This window comes from Mugil cephalus, chromosome 2 (genome assembly GCF_022458985.1).
Source record: "Mugil cephalus isolate CIBA_MC_2020 chromosome 2, CIBA_Mcephalus_1.1, whole genome shotgun sequence".
Taxonomy (NCBI): domain Eukaryota; kingdom Metazoa; phylum Chordata; class Actinopteri; order Mugiliformes; family Mugilidae; genus Mugil; species Mugil cephalus.
In genome coordinates this window covers 6,002,272-6,014,784 of record NC_061771.1, presented here as the reverse complement: position 1 = coordinate 6,014,784, position 12,513 = coordinate 6,002,272, and the positions used below count along the sequence as shown (strand labels likewise).

Here is a 12,513-nt window from a genome sequence, read left to right as displayed (position 1 = left end):
GAATTTGTGGCTGCTTTTGATGTTTATTTTCTTTCCTTTTTTTTTTTTTTTTTTTTTTTTTTTAATAGTTAGAGGATCACAACTTTACAGAAAAGTGGAGCGGTTTGGTTGGATGCTTTCAGTTTCAGCCTGGAGGTGAGGCATCCATCAGTCACTGCCGTCTGATGCGGAATGGAGCCGTCGCCCACCCATCTGTTGACCGCCCGGCTCAGTCTGATTCGCTCGGAAACACGACGCTCAACAATTCCTCCGTCTCCTTTCGGCGGAGTTCGTCGGTGTTCCTTTGTGTTCGCGCCGAGCAGCCCGTCATAAAGCGAGGGGCCGATCAGATTATGACATGCGAACAAAGGACGGAGCTCCCTGGGCTCCGAAGCGAGACAAGTCCACCTTAAATGCAATTTGCGTCTGTGTAGCGGAGAAAGGCGCCATCTTCGGTCCACCTTAAGCGCACAATGTGGCCAACAAACGCAAGCGTACCAGGCAGGCTTCCGTCCTCATTCTCCAGCCGGGGATCGCACTTTGGCTTCCCAGCTTTAACACAGCGTCACTTGTGAAACAACAGGGAGAAAAGACGCACTCGGGCCAAACCCCATCCGCAGCAGCAGGAGAAAGATGTCCGAGCCCAATAAGTACCGGGAGTGGATCCTGGAAACAATCGACTCTCTCCGCTCGAGGAAAGCCCGTCCGGATCTGGAGAGGATCTGTCGAATGGTCCGGAGACGACACGGGTCAGACCCGGACCGAACCAGGACAGAACTGGAAAAACTGATTGAAGAGCACACGGTGCTCAAAGTTAGCTACAAGGGCTCCATATCGTACCGAAACGCAGCGAAGGTGCAGAGAAAAAGCAGAAAGAAGAGTGAGTTTACGGCTGCTGGCAGCAGCAGCGGCGCGGAGGCAGCGAGAGAGCGGACCAAACACGATCATCTGAACAACAACGGCGACAGTGCGCACAGCTTCACCGACCAGGAGGAGGGAGAGGAGGACTCGGAGCCCAGCCCAGGTCCCCACACTCAAACATCAACCAACACCACCGGCAAGAAGGTTAAGCCTGCCTCCAGCCCGAGTAGCGGAAACGGGTGCCTCAGTTGTGGCGCAACAACGGGCTGCGCCGTCGGGAGCGGCTGTAAAGAGGAGAAAGCAAGTGCACCGAAAGACAAGGGATTAGGACAGCAGGGAGCCGGGGACTGCCAGTCGCCAGGTCTCGACCACGGAGCGGGCGCTCACGGTGGGGGCGATGCCAGCAGGATAACACCAAGCAAAGCCGATGCAGCTGGCGGAGGGAAGGCGCCCGCTCCGTCCGGAGCTGACACCCTCAGCAAAACTTGCTCTGGGAGCGCCAGCACCCTCCCTCAACATCAGAGGCAGAAGCAGACTGTGCCCCTCAAGCCCAAACTTCGAGTCGAGGGAGGGGGCGGCAGAACAGCGGGGAACCACGCCAACTCCGACCTGGGCGATAGGCTGGTGGCTTCTGTTCGCAGCCTGTCCGAGAGGAGCCTCAGAGGGGGCTCCTCCGCCGCCACCAGAGGCCAAATGAAGCCGCTCGGGCTGAAGGAGATTCTGGGGTATCTGAGCAGCCAGGAACGGCTGTCGGAGGAAAAGCTGACCCGAGGCAAAGTCAAAGTGGTCATGGAGAGAGAGGTGGCGAGGGGCAGGCTGCGCAGGACCCGCTGCGGGAACATTACTCTTCCTCTGAGGGGGATGGTGGTGGAGGAGCCGATGCCGAAGAATGTGTCCGCTGACAGACTTGCAAAGAGCACACTGCAGGACAAACACACTGTGAAAAAGGTGGGCAATGCTAACTTAACATTTCCAACACGTCTTAGCTGTACAGGGCACACTGAACGGCGTCGGCTTGATGGCTCGCTGATAAATTAATGATCACCGGTTCGAGCAGCACGCACGGCTCCAGGACGCGCTCTGCTTCCGTTGCCAAATAGCCCGCATTTTGTTTTCTGGTTAGAGGTCGATGTTTAATGTGTAAAAGTGTTTCAGGGGATTTCCAAAATTATGGGGGGATTGATTGTTGTTTCTCACTGTCGGTTCATTGTCAGCTGGATGCGACGGCGCTTGTGTTGCGTTTGTCCTCTGTAGCCTCGTCTAATAAATGTGTGTGCAGCTCGGCTTCCTGCACAAAAGGTGCGGGTTACACAGAGGAGCAGCAGACAGCTCCGGAGCGGCTTCCCTGGCTCCCGTTCGCGAGAGCGCGCGCCATAAAGAGCGTCTCTGCATGGCGCGCGCCTCCTGGTTCCGTGGCCACATCACTATTTGAGGTCAATAACACCAGATTTTCTGCTCTGAGGAACTTTAGCTGCGCGGACCGGAGCGCGAAGTGTCTGGGCCTGCCGCGCAGTAGGCGGTGTCTGTCTAAACTTGAGACGTGCCGCTGCCGCGCTCCTGTGAGCGCCGCTCCGCTGCTCAGGCCGGCGGAGGACTCTGCCCGAAGAGCCGGGCATCGCGATTGCTCCCGTATTTCACATTTAGAGGCGCCATTCTGACCGCTTACATTTGTTTTTTTTTTTTTTTCTCAACCTCTTCTTTTTTGTCACCTTTTCGGCATCCCTCCCTTGTTCGTGCCTCATTAAATCCTTTGTATCATTTCTGACAGCACACTCTCCTCCCTCCCCTACCTCCCCTGTGGGCGCAAACTTGAGTCGTTATTTCTGAGGTCTGTCTCCAAAATGGGAGGTGTCTTTGAGCCCTAATATACTCCTCGACTGCAGAATCCAAGACGACCTAATATTTAATAATGCTTAAACCTTCAAATGACAAAGGGCCATTCCCAAACTTAAACTCCGAGAATGAAGCCGGCGCTTGCTCTTCTCTCTTCTCTGTGTGGTAGAAACATGTTGTGTTACAACTTTGCGTCTTCTCCAGGAGAATGGTCCGATGGAAACAGCCAGCGAAGAGGAAGAGCGGGGAGAGAAGGAGGAAGAAGAGGAGGAGGAGGAGGAAGAGGATGAGGAGGAGGAGGAGGAAGATCCCCAGAGTTCTGATGAGGAGGGAGGACTATCCGTGGTAGCCATGACAACCGAACCAGGGCTCATTGAGAAAACCACCGAAGATGCTGAGATCCAGACAGCATCAAAGCAGGAGAGCCCTCCGCAGCAACAGCAGGGTGGCATAGGTGTGTGTGCGTGTGCGTGTGTGTGTGTGTGCAGGAGAGAGGCTAATTAAAAATGTCAACTACTATCATCATTATCACCAGGATGCTGTAATAATCCTCCTCCGTTAAGAAGTGCCACTGTCAAGACCACTACCACTCATTCTTGAGTAGTTAATGATATTATAACCTAAAACTTCTGACATTTTTCAAACGTGGTTTATAATATAAACACTTCACCAACTTTATTGAATTTGAAATATCACGGTTAGGGTATTGCTGTTCTGTTTTCCAGTAGTGTTCATTTCCTTTCTTTTGGGTGCTGGTTTCTCAGGGATGACTGGCCCTGATTTCCTCCCCAAGACGCAGTCGCCACCTGTTCAGGAAGCCGCAGCATCCCAGTGTAACGGTGCACGCTCGGAGGAGAAAGTTCCTGAACGGCCACATATGGAGACACAAGTGAGTTTGAGCATATGCGCGTGTGCTGTCAGTTTTTATTGCTGGATGATGTTTCTTTCCCCCCACAGCCTTTATCAGAACAAGACGGCGTGGTGTGGAAATGATGAGTTTAGCAAAAGGGTAAAAGAACTTGGAGAATGATTACAGATGCCACTAATGGGCCTAATGTCAGTGACAAAATAATTTAAATGGCCTTGGAAGAGGACAGAAATGAAGCCACCTAAACAGACTGAGACCCATTTTAATCAGCTGTTTCCCAGTGTTCTCACGTTCTCGTGGGAGAACGTGGGAGAGAGGGGAGGGGAGGGACAGGGAGGGATGGACATCACACAATGACAGTTGTATTAAAGTTCTAGCTGGTTAAGGATGTGCTCATTTTACATACTTTATATCAATATATTAGATTAAGAATGCATTTATAGTCGTAACGAGAGTCATCTCCTCTGTAAATGACCAGTATAAAAACACTCAATAACAAATTAACTGTAATAAATGGGTCAAAGCAGCAGGAATATATATATAAACTACTGGTCAAAAGTTTGGACACACCTTCTCATTGAATTGAATTACTGCTTTGCTTTGATTGTGCTGTGGCATCGTTTGGATGAGCTTCTGCAGTGTCCCAAGATTTATTTCCATCCAGTGTTGCATTAATGTTTCACCAAGATCTTGTATCGATGATGGGAGAGTCTTCTCCAACACATCCCAAAGATTCTCAATGGGGTTAAGGTCTGGACTCTGTGGGGGACAATCCATGTGTGAAAATGATGTCTCATGCTCCCTGGACCACTCCACGCCCTGGTGGAGTGTTTCAGGGAGCACACTGTTTGAGCCCTGTGAATCCTGGTATTGTCATCTTGGAACATGCTCGTGTCATCAGGGCAAGAAAAAATCCATTGATGTAATAACCTGGTCATTCAGTATATAGTCAGCTGACCTCATTCTTTGGACATAATGTTTCTGAACCTAGACCTGAGCAACTGCAGCAAAAACCCAGATCATAGCACTGCCCCCACAGGCTGGTACAGTAAACACTGGGTATGATGGGGGCATCACTTCATCACCCTCTCTTCTCACCCTGATGCCCCATCACTCTGGTACAGGGTAAATCTGGACTCATCAGACCATGTGACCTTCTTCCATTGCTCCAGAGTCCAGTCTTTATGCTCCCTAGCAAACAGGCAGCATAAACTGAAGCCTTTGTCCCAGTTAGTCTCACTGATTAGTGGTTTTCTTAAGGTTACACAGTTGTTCAGTCCCAATGCCTTGAGTTCCCTTCACATCATACGTGTGGAAATAATCTTACTCTCACTATTAAACACAGGCCTGAGTTCTACTATTGTTTTTCTTCCATCTGATTTCACCAAACGTTTAAGTGATCACATTTCCTCCTTGAAGACAATGGTTCTCCACTATCCTTCCAGTTTATAATAATACGCTGGACAGTTTTAGTAGTTTCTGCTTCAGTCTCCTCAGATGTTTTCTACTTGATGTATGCCAATGATTTGACCCTTCTCAAACAGACTAACATCTTTATCACAAACATGGGACGTGTCTTACACATGGTTGTTGAAATGAGAAGCTACTCATTGCAACAGTTGGGGTTAAATAACTTGTTGCCAGCTGAAAGATAATCGACCATGCAGTAATTATCCAATAGGAGGCTCATACCTCTTAAATTAAATCCAGGTGGCGGCTATTTTTTTCCGACCAGGCAGTGCGTATTAAATTGCACAGTGGACTGTACATAGCGAAATTAATCTATAGCAAAGGGTCACAATCACAATCAAGTATGTGTCCCTATTGTTCTTTTTTTTTCTGTGTCTCCGTCTGTGCTTTCATTCATTAAACCTAAACTAAATTCTACAGAAAACTCAGGTAATTTTTTATAGGAGAAAACCAATAATGTATTTTGTGTATAATCATACGCTGTTTAACACCATGCTTTAAACATTAGACACAAATATACAGTACATCAAGAGAAGGTGAAAAAGTCCAAAATTTAAGATAAAAATTCATTAAAATAAATTTCTCTTACCCTACCATGAGAATTTATAAGTAAAACCGTTATCTAAAAAGTGTAAAACTCACTGGCCATCAATGAGAACATCATGGCCCAGTTTCCTGTAAGAGTTGCAAAAGAGTATGTTTACAGTGTACATTGGGACGAAAACCATTTTTGTTTCAGGGTTGTATAAAAGAAAAGGCGGCTGCTGCATTTGCTTCATTACAACGTAATAAAGCAAATGCACAGACGTAATGAAAGGAGAGGAACATCAACATATTCCTTAAACATGGTATGAAATTATGAAGAAAACTCCTTATGATTAAACTGCAATACAGTAACTTATCAGGCACTTGTGCCATTTCCTGAAAACGCGCCCCAACTTCTGAACTCAGGACATATCGGATAAACAGTTACGAGGTTGCGGGTATCACAAGGGGGCGATATCCATGTGGCGTTTATTTGTGAATGAGGTGAACACAACCTCGTTTGCAGGAGATTGCCTTGGTGTTCATAAAAAATCAAATATTGAACTCTAATCAAATGACCAGTCAGCAACCTGTGCATCTATTCACCAGAGGGGCAGCACAAAATAGCATAACTAAAGTTAACATAAACCTGATGTATTACGACGTTTTTCCAAAGTCAGGATCAGAAATGCCTCCTACACTGCCTACAGGACAGGATCTGGTATTGGCTGCTTTGTCCAGAGTAAAATGCTGATGGATTGGTTTGTTCAGGTTGTGCTGTGCTTCCACCAACACGTACTGTCTAGAGGAGCGAAGAGCAAAATTTGTGCAAAGAATAATGTCTTCAACAAGCGGTCGTGCTTGCCTTGCAGATGCTCTAGCTACGAGGGGAGGAATCAGCGATGCTGTTTCAACACCAGTAACCTTATAAAGCAACTGAAGAGCCACGCAAAAAGGCTGGATGAGATCATGAAGGCTGAATTCCAACATTTGGAACAAGACTAAAATAATCAATAAAGACTGACTGGCAGATTCATTGTTCTGTTGCTGTGGAGAACCTGGAATTTTTGACGCTTAGTGGATCAAAGGGCTGTAGTTTGTCATGTCAGAACATCCCATAAACTGCTATCCATGATTTACGGTGAGACAGTGATGGAGCATATTTTACATGTTTACACTCTAAATGAGGTGCAGGATATAGATTCATTTTTCTGTTAAATGTCCTGACATCAGCTCTGTATTTTGTGTTGACAAATTGGTGTTTGTATACACCGATCAGGAATAACATTATGACCACCTTCCTCATATTGTGTAGGTCTCCCTTGTGCCTCCAAAACAGTTGGGACTCATCAGAGAATGGACATGGGTCTTCTGAGGGTGTCCTGTGGTGTCTGGTAACAGGATGTTGTTAGTGGGGGTCTTTGGGTCCTATGGGTTGAGGGGAGGGGCCTCTGTAGATCATCACACAGACACTTGATCAGTTGGGGATCTAGTGAATTTGGAGGCCAGGTCAACACTTTGTGCTGTTCTTCATGTTTTGTTTTTAGTTGTGTGTCTGTGTCAGGCTGCATCCTGCTGGGGATGTCTGCTGCCATCAAGGAGTGTCATTGCTATGGGGTGGGGGTGTCTGGTTTGGTCTTGGTGGGTGCTACACGTCTAAGTAACACCCACATGAATGCCGGGTCCAAACGTTTCCCAGCAGAACACTGAATTGTGAATGTTATTCACTTCTACTGTCAGTGGTTTTAATGTTGTGGCTGATGGGGGCCTTGGGGCTATTTTATCTTATCACAGAGACAGGCGAGAAAAATTCCATTCAATTGCACAAGTTTTGGGCTGTTGAAAACAGATTTCAGCTCCCCACTGGGTGTGACTCATCAGCTTTATCAAACTTCGCTCCCCACCACGAGTCCCCTTCATACCTTGCACATCATCATTTACGCTCCCACAGCAGATGGCCCAAACGTCCCACTGCAGCTCTGTCGCGGTTTCCGTCGAAGCAGCCGGCTCCTCCCGTCCTTCATTTTGGGTGGAGGTCGTATCGCTCTGTCGCTTTCAACAGTCCTCTGGCACTGTCCCCTTTGTGTGACCCCCCCTCTCTCTTCTCTCCACGCACAGGACCAGGTGCAGCATGATGGGATAAACCACTCCTCTTCAGGCTTTAATGGTGAGTTCTTCTGTACCTGTCGGCTCGATGCGCGTCTTTGTTTATGTCTGGGTAGAGAATCACACTTGGCATAATGTTCTCCTCGTAGGCTCAGAGTGTAAGACGGAGGACGGCGTGTCGTCCTGCCTGCTTACACCCACTTCCTCCCCGAGAGACTCGGGCCTGTCCGAAGAGCGCGGGATTAGCGTGAGCAGTGGAGAGTGAGTACACAAGAGATGGTGGGGTGCTACATAAAAAACTAAATAGTAGATAACACATGGAGAACATTCCTGTGCTTTCTGGTCTAATCAGCATGTAGGATTCTACCGAAGTACAAAGACGTCGCACAATTAATTCCTTGCGCTTTCACACCTTGCAACAGCACCCTACGACAGTCCTGGATGTGTTAGTGTTGCACACAAAGGGACTTCCAGACATCCATGAGTTTAAAAAGGATTGCTGTTACACCAGGGTGTAAAGGAAGTGTTCTCCCCTGAACTACACAAAACTGTCAGCTTACCCCTTACAACTGAATACACACCACACGACGACCTATATTTTAGCACATGAGTGACTCCCTAATGTGAGTGAGTCAAACATACAAAACTCTGATATACACATAACACATATTTTCACTAACACTAGTCCTTTGCTTCAACACATCCACTCGACAACGGCGTTTACAATTTTACGCAGCTTTCCACCACGTCTGCTCTCCTGAAGATACGGACGTGCGTCAGCCGCAAACGTGACCTGACCCTGCGAGCTGTCCAGGTGCACTATGGGACCTCTGAGCTTTTGTGAGCTTTACTACTTGTAACCATAAATTGCCTCGCTAAAATAAGACAGCTGCAAATGGACACATATCTGATTACAACAAAGCAGCATCGCAATTTGCCCCAATTAAACTAATAAATATTTCCTTGCAGTTAATGTCTGGTTTGTTTCCGATCTATAGTACAGACATCAAGAGAGTACTCTGCACTTTGCTTGGCAATGCTCTGCAGACGTATTTACTTTGTGTTTGTTTTGGGGACTTTCTGTAGCTCAAGTGTGGTTTTTAGCAAATAGGACCCATGTCCACACCAGTAAGACTCAGAGCAGGCGACTGACCTGTTAAGAACAGTCCACTGTTGTTCTCTTAACGCCGTGGTCCTGCTACGCATTTGAGGGCCTCTGTTCAGCCTGTACAGGTGTGAACTTCCTCAAACTAAGGCTAAAAAAGAAAATAAATATATACTTTGACTGTGAGACATTTCAGTTTCCATTTGAATATCCAATCAGCGTCAGACACTACACTCCAGGTGTATCACACAGTCCCATGTAGCCCTTTCCCTGATTATATTATCCTCTCAAAATGAAGTGAAAGTGGACTATTCAAATTAATAGTGTCATATCTGATCATCCGGACCGTACCGACGAAAACACAGAGCAATCTCAGGTTCAAGGTTTAATTTATTCATCTATAAAAATGCTAATCCTGTAGGATGTAATGCATGAGTGCCCTTTTCCCACATCTGTCTAGGCTTATAAAATCTGAGGGGGTCAGTGGGAGCCCGGTGGACTGGACAGTGGCTGATGTGGTCAGCTATTTCACAGCAGCAGGTTTTCCTGAGCAGGCTGCCGCCTTCAGGACTCAGGTGAGCCTGTTCTTTTCTTTGACTGCCACCAGAGGGCGCCATAGACAGGCCCAAAAGTTTGGACTTGCACCCTTTAAGTTGTAACCTGCACGTACGCCCATGCCCTGCTCTGCTCTCTCCATCAGGAAATCGATGGAAAGTCTCTTCTCCTCATGCAGCGGAATGATGTCCTCACTGGCCTGTCAATCAGGCTCGGTCCCGCCCTCAAGATCTACGAGCGCCACGTAAAGGTTCTGCAGAAAACACACTTTGAGGATGACGACTGCTAACAGCACGCACGAAACACACGCAGACTGTTTGTACATATATCTCAAGTTATCTAAAAATGCATGCGTGATATAGAGTACAATACACTTTTCATCTCATGTCAGACATCACACACAAAACACACACAGAGGCACCTCTGTTTCTCTTCCTCCTGGCCTTCTACCACTGGTTTGATCCTTAACACAGGATGGAGACTGGATTTTCTGGAAAACAAGGTGTTTTTCTACCAAACAGAGCACAAATGTGGCAGGGTGAAAGTGGACTCATGAAACTTTTTATGAAACAGAGATTCAAAACAATCATGCAATTTTTATTTCTTTTTTTTCTTTTTCTTTTTTTTTACAATTAAGCACTTTGCAATTTTATTGTTCTATTGATAAACCTGTGCAAGATGGTTTGTGTTTAACCCGTTATTTGTGATGACTGTTGTTTTGACAGAGGTCGTGTTTATTCTACGGTGGGGTGGGGCGGGGCGGTGGTGGGGGTGTCATTGAGTGTTTTGTTTTGTTTTGGTTTTTTTTTTGGTTGCAAACTGAGGGTTTCTTTCTTATGGGTGCATGTTTGTCTGTGTAGATGTAGATGGAGCATGTTGGACAATTAGAAAAACTTAGAAGTTGACCAAACTAAATATATATTTCCCACAAGATGGTTGGGATGCCTAACCATTGTGTAATGTGACCAGGCAAAAATCGGGTGCCGAGTTCATGTCCTTCCACAAACGGTTCTTGATCAAAGCAATAAACTGATGATTTCTCCCTGGATATCTGAGAGGTCGTTGGACCTTGTTAGCTCGTAGACTGCCAAGTGGTCGATTTTGAATAGCCCAAGGCTGGAGATAAACTTGACACCCAGTTAAAACAAAACAAAAATGCTGTTGGCACCATGCTCATTTTGTTTTACCAATATTTGCCTTTGTGAATGGACGTAATGGTCTCGGACTGTCTCCATTTCATTTTGCAGGTTTCCTTCCCATTTCTTAAAAGACACTAACCTCCGCAAGCCGTTTTCCGAGATATTTGTCACTGTGATCTGGCAATGACAACAGCTCCAAAATGTCCACGTGTCACGTGTCCATACTGCCCCAACTGTTCATGTTCATACAGATGCAGGATATGCAAGGCAGTCGTCGCTCACCCGTGAACGCGATGTAAAAGCAAGTAAATCTGTGGCCTATGCGTCACCAATCAGGGGCTGGGTTCACAGTTATACTATGGCTTGAGTCTTGAGTCTTGTTATTGACATCTAAATTCATCTGGGTTGCTATCCAATCAGGAGTGTAAGCGGGATCTGCACTGTAGCAATGTAAGCTACCATAGCATACCACCCAAAAACTTCAATTTTAGCAACACAACATATTGTGTACTTGTTGTTTTTTTGTTTTTGTGTTTTTGTAAATGTAGCTAACATTTTGTTTCAGTGTGAAGTTGGATAGATTAACCGCTGTCCATATTACACCTTGACGACTTCACTACAAATGGATCATATATATTAGCAAGCTAACATTTGTTCGCTCAATTGGTTCACTAAGCTAACAACAGTTACACTTTACATTTATGCTGCCTTCAGATGGAACTCAACAAAATCACACTTGCGTTATGGGAAGTTGTGTACAGAAAAATGCTTCCTGTTCAAACTGTAACACAAATACTTAAGTCATGAGAACACCGCTGCTAGGAATGGTAAAATGCTTAAAGAAAAGATGAGACCTTTGGACCTTTGGGCTGTATTTTACTCATACGTGTTATAGAATTCTAAAGGGACCACATTAACAACTAAATTGGACTATATTAAGTTACCATTCGCTTCCATCACTTCTAAAAACGTCGGCAACCACGTCGCAACTCATTAACTCTGACCTTATCAAAAATATCCAGCGACGAGGTGCTGAATACCACCGGAGGGGTCCGTTCATACTATATAGACTGTTCTTGTGAACGCCGTTAACACAACCTCATTTGAAGGCAGAATTTCTGCAGACTATTTAAGAACAACTGATCTCCATGTAATGTTTGTGTCATGAAACTACAAACAGTTGGTGCAACCTCGTGTTTCATTGGGAAGATGAAAACAACTGAACTCTTAACAGCAAACCACAAGACAAACAACAGCCACATTTTCCTCTTTTTTTGTCAATTTGTCACTGAATGTTACCTACACAACGAGGTTCTTAGTCCACCCTGAGGCTGAAAGTAAGCCTTAGTCTCATAAGGCCAAACAGTAGAGACCAGTCAAAAATATCTCTGTGAAACCAGCAGCAGAAGGGTTGATCAAATACACCAGCTAAATGAGCTGAAATCAGCAGAACAATCAACTCTCTACTATATATACATAGAAAATAATGTAAATATTTTAAGACCGATTCATTAGCCATTTATAAAATGAGTCGCACAACATTACCTAATTGAAAGATGCTACAGCAGGTTAAAGCTGAGTCAATCACTAATCTCATGCCACCAGCAATTTTTTAATGGTCGATAGTTAGCAACTAATTGTTGTCTAAATCGTCACACAACTCATTCCCATTTGTGCTTTAGCAGGATACATTCCAGTTTTGCGTCACCAAACTAATGTCTTTTCCATTGTTCCTATTTGATATAAACTGGTTTCATTTTGACAAATGTTTGTTTCCTTTATTCTCCGCTCATCAGATCAACTGTTTCTTTGTGCATTCAGACCTCCTCTACCTCTCACTTTCTTTCTCTCTCCAAGAACAAGTTTAGGCAGTGCACTCGTTGTTAACGTTATTTCATGCTTATTTGTTAAATCATTTGGAGAGAGCGTCTGTGTCTGAGTGCTGATTCTCAAAGAGGGATGTACAGTGTGTCTACGCCCTTGTTGCTTGTTATTTGTTAAAGGTCAGTTTTAGTAATAAAAGCTGAAAATGAAATGACTCCATGTGTGAATGCTCAGTTGCCGCAGCTCCT

The 12,513-nt window shown here is 45.6% G+C and overlaps 1 protein-coding gene across 1 annotated transcript; it reads left to right on the top strand.

The window, feature by feature from the left end:
• Window positions 1–82: 82 nt before the first annotated feature.
• samd1b (sterile alpha motif domain containing 1b) lies at window positions 83–12,480 on the top strand. Its single transcript, XM_047577380.1, has 7 exons — window positions 83–1,788; window positions 2,878–3,127; window positions 3,438–3,562; window positions 7,655–7,703; window positions 7,792–7,903; window positions 9,208–9,322; window positions 9,448–12,480. The coding sequence occupies exons 1-7, from the start codon at window positions 613–615 to the stop codon at window positions 9,589–9,591; spliced, it is 1,971 nt and encodes a 656-aa protein (XP_047433336.1). The 5' UTR covers window positions 83–612; the 3' UTR covers window positions 9,592–12,480.
• The last annotated feature ends 33 nt before the right edge of the window (window positions 12,481–12,513 follow it).

Bases quoted from the DNA above. Each gene is read 5' to 3' on its own strand.
- samd1b (XM_047577380.1), top strand. From the start codon at position 613: ATGTCCGAGCCCAATAAGTACCGGGAGTGGATCCTGGAAACAATCGAC. The intron at 7,704-7,791 runs GTGAGTTCTTCT...TTCTCCTCGTAG, and splicing joins CTCCTCTTCAGGCTTTAATG to GCTCAGAGTGTAAGACGGAG. The intron at 7,904-9,207 runs GTGAGTACACAA...ACATCTGTCTAG, and splicing joins ATTAGCGTGAGCAGTGGAGA to GCTTATAAAATCTGAGGGGG.